The sequence below is a fragment of the Mesoplodon mirus genome (genome assembly GCF_964341445.2).
Source record: "Mesoplodon mirus genome assembly, chromosome: 2".
NCBI lineage: Eukaryota > Metazoa > Chordata > Mammalia > Artiodactyla > Ziphiidae > Mesoplodon > Mesoplodon mirus.
The window spans coordinates 145,134,217-145,149,035 of record NC_138977.1 but is presented as its reverse complement, the minus strand read 5'-3'; the positions used below and the strand labels follow the sequence as shown (position 1 = coordinate 145,149,035).

The 14,819-nt window shown below is 41.1% G+C and overlaps 1 protein-coding gene across 4 annotated transcripts in view; it reads right to left on the bottom strand.

Moving 5' to 3' along the window:
- Window positions 1-11,453, bottom strand: part of PDE5A (phosphodiesterase 5A) — a 146,954-nt gene extending 135,501 nt beyond the window's left edge. Inside the window, exon 1 of one of the 4 annotated variants that reach the window (XM_082645870.1) lies at window positions 11,360-11,453. Coding sequence is in view for 2 of the 4 variants with exons in the window: in XM_082645867.1 (XP_082501993.1) it covers window positions 11,047-11,168 (122 nt within the window). In the remaining 2 variants the exon portion in view is untranslated. Of the gene's footprint in view, window positions 1-9,537; window positions 9,719-10,444; window positions 10,522-11,046 lie in introns of those variants that run through there. The other 3 variants (XM_082645867.1, XM_082645869.1, XM_082645868.1) reach the window with 3 other exon arrangements.
- Between the last annotated feature and the right edge of the window lie 3,366 nt (window positions 11,454-14,819).

Sequence of the window (14,819 nt, the reverse complement as noted above, 5' to 3'; positions counted from 1 at the left end):
ACTGAAGACTCTTGCAGCTCAAACTGTCCATGCAATGCTGATTTAATATAAAGATCAGTGTCATGAGGAATAACATTTAACATATTTTCTTTTCATGAGGCTTCTTTATAGCACTAACAGCACGGCATTCTTCAAGACAGTGCTTCAATGTGGGTGGAGCACTCTACAAAACTAAATGAGTTCATGCACTCAAAAGGCCAGGCGGCCAGGTTCTAGCAGCTGCTGCAGGAAAAGGCTGAGCTTGACATTTCCATTGTCAGACATTTGGGGTCTTGAGACCAGGGTCTTTAGCCTCTTCCTGAGTTAAATTCCTCATGACATTAAATCTATGAGTCTTTGCATTGCTTCCATTAACAGTGATACTGAACTTCAGTAGAAAATGGTGGGTAAGGGCCCTAGGTGGGACAGACTTAGGCTTCAACTCCAGAGCTGCTTCTAAGATAAGACCTCAGGTGCATTATTTACTCTCTCTATAAGATGGAGATAATGGCATTAACCCTCACAGGCTTCTTAAGAAAATTAAGGGAAATCATGCCTATAGAGTGATAGCACAGAGTCTGGTACACAGTATTTAATATGTGATAGTTACTGTTTTTAAGTTAATTGAACATTTTTTTTTGGCCGTGCCACATGGACTGCAAGATCTTAGTTCCTAGACTGGGGATTGAACCTGGGTCCTTGGCAGTGAAAGCAATGAGTTCTAAACACTGAGCCACCAGGGAATTCCCAAGTTAATCGAACATTAACTGGAATATATTTTCAAAAGCAATTAATTTTTTTGTAAAAATAAAAAGAATTTATTCATGGGTTTCTACAGAATAATGATGTTAGCCATTGTTTCTTTTTAAGCTCCTAGTTTAAAAGCACTAATTTCTCTATAGAAACACTTGTGCAAAAAAAAAAAATGTTTTAATGTTGGTATTTTCTCAAATTAGAATTGAAAAAACATAGACTCCTTAGACCAATAACCACACTTACATATGACAAATTTTCTGAATAACACATAAAGATTAAGAGCTGAACATGTAGTTGAGAAAAATCACTTTCTATTACTACTCAGAACTTAATTTTAAAAAATAAGTTATAGAATTTGGGGGACGATTTTTTCAAAATATCACAGATATAATAAAACTGTTTGACAACAGATATGATATACAACTAATTATCTATAATAAAAACCAGGGCTTCCCTGGTGGCGCAGTGGTTGAGGGTCCGCCTGCCGATGCAGGGAACGCGGGTTCGTGCCCCGGTCCGGGAGGATCCCACATGCCGCGGAGCAACTAAGCCCGTGAGCCATGGCCGCTGGGCCTGCACGTCCGGAGCCTGTGCTCCGCAACGGGAGAGGCCACAACAGTGAGAGGCCCGCGTACCGCAAAAAAAAAAAAACAAAAAAACCAACCAAACAAAAAAAACATAGCAATATTTCATAATAACCATAATTCTAAACTGAAGAATGAGTTTAATACTTGACAAAACAATGCCTCAACACTCTGCTACAAGAGATCTGGGGATTAAAGTTGATCCATTTTAGTTCCTACCCAAGGGGGCTTACTTGGGGGAATTCTGTAAGTAGGTTGATGCCTGTGTCTCAAGGAGGTTACCCTGGAACAGTAACATTTGGGGAGATTTGCAGAGTGCCTCAAACAAAACAGAGGAAAAAGTTGCAAGCCCTGAATGATCCACAAAACACAATGCATGATCGTGATTTTTAAGTCTCCTATTAAAACTTCACCCCTTTCTCTTTCTCTCCAGTGCTTTTTTCATCATTCATATAAATTAACCACTAAAACCAGAACTACAAAGAGTGTGTTAGTTTCCTGTCTAAAAAGGGATGGTTGATAATTTATATGGAAATGTGCTTTATCTGTAGGAAAAACATAAAAATAACTCACATAAAATATAATGTTAGATATTTCTCCTGCTCTTGGATCCTTATTTTACACAGTTCTAGCTGCGTTGTTTGTAAAATTTGACCTAGATCCACCACTCACACTTGGAAAATACTTAAAGGAAACTATTCAATCTAAGAAGTTGATACTCTGCTCCTCTGGTGAGAATCAAGAATGCTTAGAGCTGAAAGAGATTTTTAAACTCATTTATGAATTTCTTTGCCTTGATTTCTCACCCCCTCCTACCTCCCATTTTAAAGCCAAGATTTATTAACCTGGGCCAGTCACAAAGCTTGGGACACAGTCGGGAGGTCTGGACTCCCATTCCAATTCCCTTTCCAGTACCTTACACAATCCACAAAAAGTTCTGTTTAAACCATTAATAAGAATTCATCTAAAAAATGAGAAGGACACAAAGTCTATTAAATCCCTGTTCTGCTGTTCTAATTCCCACTTACCAGAATAAGGGGATGACTCTCAAAGTTTGCAATTATAATTAAGGTACTGATGATTCTCAAGGTAAAATAAATAGTAACCTACTGAAAATCACTCTATAAAAGATAAGGAAATACGTATTAGTTCCTTTAAATTTCTTAAGAACCCTAGAAGTAAATGCTATTATTCCCATTTTACAGAGAAAGCAAATAAAGTACCTAAAGGTCATACTTTTAAGAAAGAGGTAGTTCTGGGGTTGAAGCTTAAATCTATCCTATCTGGGGCCCTTAACCACCATAAATTGAAGCAAATTTTAAAGAGTTCAGAACAGTGGCTCCCAACCAAGTAGTGGTACCAGCTTTTGGGGGCATTTGGAAGTGTGTGTCACAATAATCAGGTGCTCCTGACATTTAGTGTCTGGTGCCCAGGGATGTTAAACATCCTGCAATATGCTGAACAGTTTCTCACAACAACAAAATGTATCACTACCAAATGCCAAACAGCATCCCCTTTAAGAAGCAATGGTTTACTATAATGGAAAAGAATACGAAAAAGATTAATCACTTTGCTGTAAACCTGAAACTAACACAACATTGTAAATCAACTATACTTCAATTAAAAAAAAAAAGAAAAAATGCAACAGTTTAGAAGAATAAAAGATTAACCTACTATAACAGTGTATCAAATGAAACAGGGGCTATCTGGGACACCTCCAAGTGATTCCTCCAATAATCTCTACTCTGATGTTACAGTGAGTAGTTCCCTTGCCTCTGGCATGGATTAGAGACAAATGCTGTCTCAAGTTATTTAATGTTCCCAAGTTTTCTCCAGCTATGAAAACATCTGAGAAGCTTACTGGGACCAAATATAAATAAAATGCAGAACTGCTTCACATGGTTTTACATTCAAATTTGACCAAGAGTTGGAAGAGAAATGTTTTGTAATTTTCCATGCATTCACAATCACATGTATGGAAAATGTTCCTTAAAGGAAAACTTACTTGCATCTGAAAGAAAACCTAATAACCAAAATCTATGCTGTAAATATGTAAACCGATTTGTTTAGCAGCTTAGAGATGGGAAAGATTGGACTAGATTGGCATGGCCCAATATGAGGTAAGAGAAGCCCTGAGAGTCCAGAGCAATTATGTTTTGAAGATCTGTAGTTTTTCTATGGAAATGCTTTAATTTTGCGTTTTCACACTAATGATAATTAAAACCAAAAAAAAAAAAAAGTAAAAGATGTATACTTTAAATTACTGGGATGACCACCTTATAATCAAATACTATCCTGCAATTTTAGCAGTCAAGTTTATATTTGTATTTACAATCACACTGCCGCCCAATGGTTCTGGGATAAAGAGAAAATAAAAGAGGTAGATTTAATATGTAAATGTGCTTTCAAGCCAAATAAAAACCAAAAGCTGGTGTATTGTGCTATAGGACTAAAAGTTTCATGAATGTTATGAGAGACCCAGTGGAAGAAATGAATCATCACAAGGCAACTGTAGCAAAGGCAAGCTGACCTTACCAGACCCCCCTGCATCCCAATCAGTGCCACATTCACTCTACAAGTATGATTTAATGAATGTTGTCAATTTGCATTTGGCTAGAGTTTTATCATTTTATTCATAATTAACTTATACATTTATTTTGGTATTACAGTTGCATAAATGCTATGATTAAATTATACCTACTCTTAAGAATTCCTCATTTAACTCACATTAAAATGAGGGAAAGTCAATACTAGGTGTGGCAGATATCTGGAACTTCTGTATGCACTCACATCACTTTCTTTTGGGAATTCCCCTCCCCCTCCCCCCCTCCACTGACATATCACACTATGGGTTACCTGCCCCAGCAAAGTAGTGAGACAACCCTATTCTTCCCGACACAATGACTGGCCCAGAGCAGGCAAATGATGCAAGCAAGGCCAAATAATTTTGAGAGGGCTGATATGGATAAGAAGGTACTTTTCAAACATGAGAAATTTAAGACCCACATAAACTTGCCAAGAAGAAACTTTTCCAGCTCACGAAGAAAGCCTACCGGAGAATAAAGCCGATGCAGCATAGGGCCAAAAGGACAGATGGAGGGAGGGAGGGAGGGAGGGAGGGTGGGAGGGAGGAAAGGAAGGAAGGAAGGAAGGAAGGCAGATTAGATAGACATACAGACAAAAAGAATGTTGACAAGATTATTTCACACCCAAACCAATCTCCAGGAACGTCAATCATGTGAGTTAATTATGTATGAGTTCAAGTTGAGTTTTTGTCACTTGTGACCAAAAGCTTTTTAACTGAGATACTGGGGATCAATAAGAATGTCTTTCTTGGGCTTCCCTCGTGGCACAGTGGTTGAGAGTCCGCCTGCCGATGCAGGGGACGCGGGTTCGTGCCCCGGTCCGGGAAGATCCCACATGCTGAGGAACGGCTGGTCCTGGCCGCTGAGCCTGCACATCCGGAGCCTGTGCTCTGCAATGGGAGAGGCCACAACAGTGACAGGCCCGCATACCGCAAAAAAAAAAAAAAAAAAAAGAATGTCTTTCTTTAACAGGGGAACATTACTTAAATTTGAAAGACACTGAACTACATGATCTCCTCCAACTCTAAAGTTCAAAGATCCTGTGTGTGTTTTAATTATTTCATCAGCTTAAAAAATCAGGATCTGTATATGTATAGCTGATTCACTTTGCTATAAAGCAGAAACTAACACACCACTGTAAAGCAATTATACTCCAATAAAGATGTTAAAAAGAAAAAAAAAATCAGGATCTTTTCTTATGACCTCAGTATACTTATTCAACAGAAAGTAGAAGGATGATTTTTTTAAAATAATTATTACCAGGGATATGATATCAGGTAGGGATCTTTTCTCTCCCAAATTTAGATGTAACAAAATTATTCAGAGAAGACAATTTGCAAAAAGTTAGTCTTACTTTATAATTCAGAATCAAGAGAAAGGTCTCAAAGAACACAGAAGTTAACAATGGCACCTAAGACTTCATAAAGCATGTTCACTACAAACTACAAATGGGGCACATGGATATATATATCTCCATATATATGGCTTTTTAAAAGCTTTTTAGAATATTCATCAGAATGATTCTTATGAACTTAACACTCAGTTTTCTTTACCTGCCTTAAATATTTAGTTGGCAATAAGTATAAATTCCTACCAGTTAGAGAAAATGAATAAAGCACTCACACCATGAAAAAAAATATGATTCAAAATAAAATGAGAATACCAAGTCGGTAAATAAGATTACAGAGCTAAATAGCAAATGAATGACTCACGTGGAAAGATTTTCTTCAATTTTTATTCTTAGGTTGTAATTCACAGGCACTTTTTTTTTTTTCCACTGAGAACCTGATTTAACAGATATTTCCAAGGCCACATCAATCAGTTATAACATTGGTCAACTGAATCTACATCTGTCCAGCTAAAGTAATCTCACAGGAAGTCCTGCAAAATCAGTAGCTAGTCTGCATTCTAAACTCAAAAATTAGTCATTTTTCAACCCTCCAATATCAATCAACTCAGTGATTTATTTAATTGCCCTGCAATCCTTACCAAAGGCTTTTATCCTAAGATGAGTTTTTATCCTACAATTAGCCCTGAGAACAAAGAAAAAAATCTAACTCAACACAACAGTTACAGGTTTAATAAATTGTTAGCTTGAAAAATATTTGGGGGACAAACTAATAAATACCAAGCACTTTTTAAAAAGCCTTTTCAAGTATGAAAGAGCTCTTTCCCAAGCATTATTAAAATGTAGCAGGAAGTTCAAGCAGTTTTAAGTTAATTCATGTTTTCAAATATAGAGGAAGGGAAGCAACTTAGTAAGACATACTCTCTGTAATCAGATAAGGGTGAAGGTACAAACTTTACCCATACAACTTGAAAGCACTTTCAAATATTTTAAAAGAAATGATATCAGAGACCAGATTCAAGTCATTTCTTTAGGTGGAACTATTTAAAAAGGAAATTTTGTTGCACAACATAATCAAAATGCTAAAAACTGCTCATCTTTAGGTACTGAAGACGATATTAAGAAAATATTGGCAATTCCAATAGATCTTCAGATCAAACTGAAAAAAAAAGCTACTGAATTGTACCACAAGCCTATTTAAGTGTTATACTAAGCAAATAGATTTATTTTGAATGACTAATTGCAATGCATTAGTTGTACCACAGTTTTAGGAATCATGATCTTGTATTGGGGGCTTTAAAAATGGAACTGAATATGAAACTTGAGAACACTAGTGATAGAAGAGCAATGAGAAACATCATTTCAGGGGCTCCTATGGATTCTTCCAGATTCAATTCTATCCAAATTCAATCCACCTGAGTACTTTTAGGGCACTAAAAGGTACCTTCGAGCTGGCTATAAGGACCCTGGTTATAAGCAATACAAGGATAAAAGGACATTATTACACCAGAGTTACCATAATGAAAATATTAGAAATAATATCAAAGCCAGACTGAGTCAATACCCACAGGATTTGATTATCTTCAACACTAGTGACTGCTTAACAAAATATGCTTAACAAATCATGTCTGAAAATTGTGAGTTTATATTCCTATATGATCACAGAAACAATCATTTTTAAGATTGAATAGCAATATTTATTTTACACCTATCATCTGACTTTAAGATAATATCTTGCAAAAAAAAGTTACAGCTTTTAGAGATGAGAAAAAATAAGGAAAGAAGGAAAGAAAGAAAGAAAGAAAGAGAAAGAAAGAAAAGAGAGAGAAAGAAAGAAAGAAAGAAAGAAAGAATCCCAAACTCAGGACCTGGAACATCAACTAATTCACCACAGCTTTGCAGTGTCAAATAAAAGGTCTATCATTGAAAACTACATGCGAGTGTAAAACTTCTGTTTCTGGACTTTGATCCAAGTGGCCATAAAAAGTTGTCCTCGCTTAGTATCTCCTATTTCCAGTATATGCCAAATATTCTCAAGCTTTTGTCTAGTACAAAACAAAGCAATAAAAAGTCAATCATATTACCCCTACAATTCTAAATGATCTAAAACATCCATGCACAATCACAGAGCTGATTAGTAACTAATGAAAGGTAAGTTATTCTAATAAGCTGTCAAGAATAACAACAGCTGTTAAAGTGGCATTAGCACCAGAAAGGCTTCATCTGTGAATGCACAAGCATTAAAGCTCTTAATGAACACAGCATCTCAAACTCGTAGGACTGTAAAGTTTTCTATGATAGCGAGGGTGGAGGTTTTCCATAGGTTTTAGTTACTAGTCTCAAAGTAATTTTTATGCCTATAGATTATGTTACAAATTCTTCAACTGACACTCAAAATTCGCTTAAACAGGTTTTGATTGCTGAAAAGCATCTATTTGTGGGCTGCAAGCTATAGCGTTTAAGGAGGTGCTTAGCTCTGTATTTGAAGATAATTATAGGAAACAATGTAATACAGCAGCAATAATTGCTTTCAAGGTCAACCAAAATTCACAGGTGTTTAAATGAGAGTTTAGTGCCAGAACCTTCCTTCTATTCAGTGACTACTATTGAGTGCAGACCATTCAGTTTGGGGAGAGAATAGAGAAGCATGCATGAATGTCAAACAACAATTAAGGTAGAAATAGTACTATCAATGAGACTGTTTACAGGCACAGATGGCCAATCTCAGTGAATTCAAATTTATTTAAAATCTTAAAACTCGTCAAATGCCTCTACAGAGCTATTCTGTTGCATGGGTTTCCTGAATCACATACAGTATTCATTTTTTACACTGTGTAACAAAAGGGAAAAAAGCAAAGTAATGTGATCTTCTTGTTAAAGCAAACAAACAAACAAACAAACGACTTAGCTGTAAAGTTAAGGTGTCTGTAATAAGATTTGACCACAACCATGTGAATCACAACGTGTTCAGCAGGTTGGCCTTTTTATAATCAACTAGTGCCCAATCTCTGATTCTTATTTTAAGTTTCCAGTTAATGCCATCAAATATAAGCCCAAACTGGAATACTGTTTCTTGAAAAACCTCTGGCTACGCATAAGACTTAGATTATATTCTTCACACTGACAACTTTCAGCACCTTGTAACTCCTAAAATTGAGGGCCTGCCCTACTCTTGAATGTCTTACACTTTCATTTTCCGGCTTACACTCAACATAAACTCTTATCTCAAGATTATATACACACACACATATATCACAGAAAGGGTTCAGCCTCTTGTCAACATCAACTGTAATATAAAAACCCTAAATGAAGAAAAAAGCTTTTAATAGAGTCTCAGATGGTCTAAATTTTACACTAAGCAGTGTACTTTTGAGAATTGGGATTTTAATCCTATGCTATTTGGGAAAAAAAGTAATGTGAAAAGAAATGTAACTTAACTCATTCAATTTATTTTCCAAAAAAAAGTAACTCAAAGTTTTGGCAGGCTCTCAAAGTGAAGTGTTTTTATGTATGAGTTAAAACCTACTGTCAAACAATCCCAAGTTTATGTCTTTAAAGGGGGGGGGGAGACAAAGGACATTTACGCGGATTTGAAAATAAGTAATTTTGTTCTTTCTTAATAATCTGCCTGAAGAACATCTCTAAAGAACATCCCCCTACACATTTAAAATATCAGCCCAGTTCTCCTGCCCATTCCCCATTCTACGCGCTATATAGTTCATTAAGGGCGGAAGAGTGGAAGTGTGCAAGGGTGAAAGCAAACCGGGGACAGATGGCCTCGGAGGAGGTGACCTCTAAAAACTGTTGGCTCCCAGCAATCGATAATTCCAGACCTAGATGGTCTTAGTGCCTCACCCCCAACTCGCAGAACAGTCCTCTTCGAAAAGAAACCACTTTCCATTCAGGGTTTATCCTCTGGTTGCTCCAGATTTAGGATTTTGATAGAAGGCGAAAACGGCGAACAGGATTTTAAAAGGAGGGCGGAGTAATTAAACAGAAGAGAAGATTTGCGCCGAAGCCACCGCCTCTATTAAAAACCTCCGAAAGTGATCAAATCGACACCAACTCTGACCGTTCGTTAGAAGACGCGGAGTTAAAAAGAGCCCCATCTAAGACCTCAAAGTATTACATCCACAGGAAAGTAAAGGAAGACAAAAATCTCATAAAGTCCATTTTCAGTGAAGAGTCGCCCCGCCGGTGTGACCCGGGTGCCACCCCCCAGCACCCGGCCCCCACCGCGCCCCCGGGGAGAGTGGGAAAGACGGGGAGATGCTGAAGGAAGTACCTTGTTTTGTCCCCAAAAGGCAACATAGCAAACGTGGTGAGTTGGAGGTGCAGATCAGGAGGCCTCGACGGACCCTGGACTCCAGGAGGCGCCGGGGGGCGACGACGTGCCCAGGTGAGCACGGTGACTCGAAGCCGGCTCCCCTACCGCCCCCGCGGTCGCGCCACCGCCCGCCGCCGCCCGTTCGCCCCGCGCTGTCCCGCCCCCTGGCTGGGAGCGCCCGCCCGAGTCGCAGCGGCGCGCCGGCGAGTGGGAGCCCAGCGCCCAGCCCCGGCCGGCCCTTTCACCATCACCACCCCGCGTGCGTCTCCCTCCCGGCAAGGCGGCCAGCGTCAGCTGCCCGAAGGCCGCCGCCGGGAGCCGGCGACGGCGAGGTTCGGGCCCCTTCTCCAAAGGGGTGCGTCTGGGAGTAAGCCCGAGGCCGAGCGCAGCAGCCTTGCCCGCGCCCCAGCTTCGCACCAACTCCTCCGGCTTCGGGGCACCCGCCCGCCACGCACTCTTCGTTCCACCCTCCTAGCCCCTCGGTTTCAGCCTCAATTCCTCTCCAAGTCTCCCGCGAGCGTTTCCCACACGCGCCCCGACTGCTCGCTGCGCAGCCGCCTCCCAAAGGACAGGACCCCGCCTCCCAAAGGACAGGCTCCCTCCTCCCCGCCCTCCGCAGCAGCCTCCCCAGCGCCTGGCTCCGGACCAGGAAGAACTGGCCTCTGGGGTCGCCTCGGGCCGCGGGACCTGTCACCCGCCGGGGGCCGCTCTCCGCCGCGCCTCCCCACCGCCCTTTGTGTGCACGCCACGAACCCCTCCGCGGAGCCCGTTCGGCGGCGGTGCCGCCTTGCGCGCAAAAGCGAAGGAAAAGGGGAGCGCGGGACAACCAGGGGACTGGAAGGGGGCAAAAGGCGACAGCACTCACTTTGGGAAGGTTCCGGCATGTTGCTGCCTTTGGGCTTCTTCGTGGTCTCGCCCCTACCCTGGCTTCCCCGCCCCGCCAGGGCCGGGGCGAAGAGGGACGGGGGAGGAGCGGAGCCACAGGGAACGCGTTGGAAACGGTGCTTCCGGAGCTGCAGGGAAGGGGCTTAAAAACTGTTTTGGTTTCGCTAAGGAGATTTAGGGGAACCAGGAGGCTAGAGAAGGGCTAGAGGAAGGCCCGTGAGCGCAGATATATGAAAATAATCTCGCTCCCAGGGAATACCAGGGCTGCCAGCTTGTGTATATGTGTGTGTGTGTGTGTGTGTGTGTGTGTGTGTGTGTGTATGGGGGGGAGGTCGGCACGTTCAGTTTTGTATTTGAACTTTGTGAGCAAGTTGCATCGAATCCGACGGTTTTTCGACTGTACTCGCCTTAAAGTCGAGGTCTCCACACCGTAACAGGATCATGGCCCTACTTCAAAAGCAAAGGGCCTGAGAGTGGAGACGGTTTAATGGTTAACGAAGGGGAAAATTCAATAGGGGAGAGAGATTAGCCCCAGGTCACGCTCCATGGCCCGGCAGGGTCTTCCGTGGGTCCTCTTCTTACCTGGTGCCTTTCCTGACAAAGTAAGAGAAGGTAAAGTCCCAGTGATCGTCCAGCCACGCTTCGACCGAGTCCTGGTCCCACTGCTGCTGCGGCGGCGCGGAGCTGGGGCCGCTCCGCTCCATGATCGGCGCAGCACGTCTCTGCGGCTTGCTGGTGCTGATTTTACACCCCAGCTGGGGTCCCTCCCTTGGAGGAGCTGGACTCTGCCTCGAGACCCTCCCCGTTCGCCCTGCTCCAGTCCGGCCGGCTTTCGGCGAAGCTGCTCAGGCACCGGGCCACCCTCCTGCCGCGCCCCGCCTCTCCCGGTCCTCACCGCTCCCAGGTGTAGCAGGGTGCAGCAGCCCCGCGCTTTCCCTTGGGTCTGGCTGAGACTGGCTCTCGCAGTCTCTCGAGTCCCAAGATTCCGAGGCGGCCGCGGGGGCGACTGGCGAGCTCTCCGGAAGCCTAGTGGCCAGGACTAGAAAGATGCCAAGGCGGCCGCTGGGGTGCGCTGTGTGCCGAGCCAGCTCCAGAGGAGCGCGCAAAGGTGACTCTGGATGTGTTCGCTGGGCGTCCCACTATCTAGGAAAGGGAAGGTAGCGCTGTGGAGAACCATCCCAAGCCCAGAGAGCGGTAGCTGGGGTTATTTTCGCCCGAAAATGAGAGATGGTGGTAGCCCGGGCACTTTTCCTCAGGCCTGGGAGAACAATGACTGTCCCGCATCGCTTTCCACCAGCCCTGCGTATGGGTCTGGGAGGAGCGGGGACGCACCTTCCTCGGAGCTCAGCCAGCGTAGTGGCTCCAAGCGCCCCAGCCAAGGACCACTACTGGGTAAGGAGAGTTGGGGCGTGTGTCACCGCAATAGATTTGCAGGTCCTGGTGGGTACTTCCAACAAAACCATTCCCGTGATTTAATGTTAATAATAACAACAATAATAATTATAAATTAAGTGCCTTCTCATCAAAGGCTTAATTTGCATTAAGCCCCTTTCCTGACTGGAAAAAGAAAAAGGTAGATTGAAATACAATAATCACGATGGTTTGTGTATGAAGTCAGAAAACAAGGGCGTCTCCGTACAATTAGGTTAACTTGAGAGTACAGGCACTACCCAGGTACGAGAACAGCCAGTTAGCCCAATTTTAAGTGAATTCATCATTTATACTGAACTGGAATTAATACACACACACCACGAAAAAATCTGTTTAAAAGGGCTCAGCCTTACTATCCTGTTTTGTCCAATCCCTATCGTGCTTTACAAAAAAGAATTGGTGTCTTCCTTTGCTTTATCCTCATCCCCATCTCCGTGCAGTTTTAGTATGGTATTTTGCCATGATCTAATTTTTTTTGGCAAAATTAAACTGGAGCTGTGTTTCACAACGTGCGAATGACACCGTTAGCAGTGATATACCAAAAGTGATTTAGCCGACATACTTTTAACAAACTCCTTTCAAAATATTCTTGGCAAGAATGTAAGACATTACTCACCACATAGAAACACATCATTAAACAGATAATATGAGGACTTTAAAAAATGTCTTCCAATCCCCCAATGCAATGGTTTATACTTCCTGCATTAAATAATTGTCCTTTTGTAACTTGTTTCTTTGAAACTTCATTGTTGTATGCAAGTAGCCACAAACCATTAAAAACCAAGCAAAGGAGTAGAGAATGAAGTAATGCATAATAAATTATATCAGATTTTTAAATGAGAGTTCTCTTCTAATCTGTCACTATGATAGTGATTACAGTGCTCATGAACAAAAGTGCTCAGTTTTTCCTTGTGGAAAGCCATGCGTTTCTCCTCTCAAGAGGTCAATTATAATTTAAAACTCTACATCCTACTAAAGATGGAGTGAATTTTTGGCTTGAATTGCTTGCCTTGGCTGGCTACCATGATTAAATAAACAGGCATTATCCAAATGTCCATTTTCTCTCCTAACTTCTAAGGGTTAAATTATCAGAAACCAGGAAGGCTTCCGAAAAGTTTGTGCAAGACAAACAATCTGTGGACTATCCCATCATGAGTCTCATTTCTTTGTGGTGTAGATGTTGGGTTGAGGGTTACTGTGAAGGCCTGTTAACCTGAGTGAGTATATCTCAAGGGATGGGGGATGAGGCATTTCAAAATGTTCTAGTCTCTAGAAAACTCAGATAAAAGAATACCTCTTGTGACTTTAAAGTACTTTAAGTTAAGCATATTTTGAACTGGCCTCACCCTGGCCTTTTGTTCTCCAGCTCCATTTATTCTTTATCCCAATTTGCCCCATTATTTTATGTATGTTCTAACTTTTTGGTATGGATTGCTCTAACCATCTCAAATCTTGTTTTAGAATAAGTTGAAGAATGAGTAAATAATAAACATTACCAGGAAATAACTTGGAAAATGATGTGAATGCTACTTACAACAAACAAACATGCAATGACTTAACAGAAAGCTCTCCAATGTATTCCCATTGAATAAAACCCAAACTCTCTAACATGGCTTACAAGGTTCTGCATGATTTTTACTGACCTCTACTGCTAAAGGTTTTATTCAAACAACTAGAAAAAACAAACAAAACCATGGATGACCAAATTCCTTTTCCAAAAAAGAGAACACGAATTATAAAAGTCATGACATCTTTCCTGCCTTTTTTTTTTTCAAATACCACATAATATCTCTGTTTCCTTGCAGCAAACCTATATGTTCCAGGCTTGAAAAAACTGAGTAAATACATTTGCACATATAATGGGATCTAGGTTTCTCATTGTTGAATGGGAAGCCTAGAAGGTACATTGTGGTGTTGAAATGGAATTGGAGGTTAAAAATTAAATGTGTGTGTGTGTGTGTGTGTGTGTGCGTGTGTCATGTGGGGAAACCCCACATGACAAGGAAATGCAGGCAGCTTTTAAGAGCTGTGGGCAGCCTCCAGCTGACTGCCTACAAGGAGCTCTATCCAGAAAGAAAAATGAATTCCTCACTCTTATAACGACAAGGAACTGAATGCCACCAACAACTGGAGTGAGTGCAGAAGCAGATATTTCCCCAGTCAAGCTTCAGATGAGACCATGATCCCAGCCAATAAATTGATTGCAACCTTGTGAGATGCTAAGCAGAAGACATCTTCATAATTGACATCTTAATAACACTGAGTCCTAGAATCTGTTAACATAGTATATTTATCCATTTATTCTGATCTTTTAAATTTCTCCCAGCAATGTCTTATAGTTTTTAACGTACATGTCTTGCACATATTTTAATAAACTTATCTCAGTATATATTCCACTGTCACTGAGTGATACTAGAAGCAATGACATTCATGAGACAATGAGTACACTTAGTCCCAGATTTTGGTTTCTAAATACCACTCTTCACTTTAAAAGAAACCAGGAGTCTTTGGAGAAAAGATTCCAGGTTTGTGACAGGGAAAGTACAAAATATGCCTGGAAAATCTTGTTTTGACAGAAAATAAGAAAGACTTAAAAATGATACCAACATATCAGAACAGAGGACATATATGAAAGGGGCTTCCAATGTACAAGTCTGAAGCAATTGGAATATCAAAATATATACTGATAGCAGCAAATTTTAAACCATTGACTAAAATAAGAAACTGTGATTCCATACTGATATAAATAAATAACTAGATAAGCAAATAGATAGAAGAGAAAGGAATGTTCCTTACAGTAGAATGCCAACTGATAAATATAAAATGAATCAAGTAATTAGAAAATTATTAATAGTTGCTAAAACTAATTAATGAGACTGTGATGATGGGTGGGATATCTACATAGCTTAAAGTATCTCCTCATA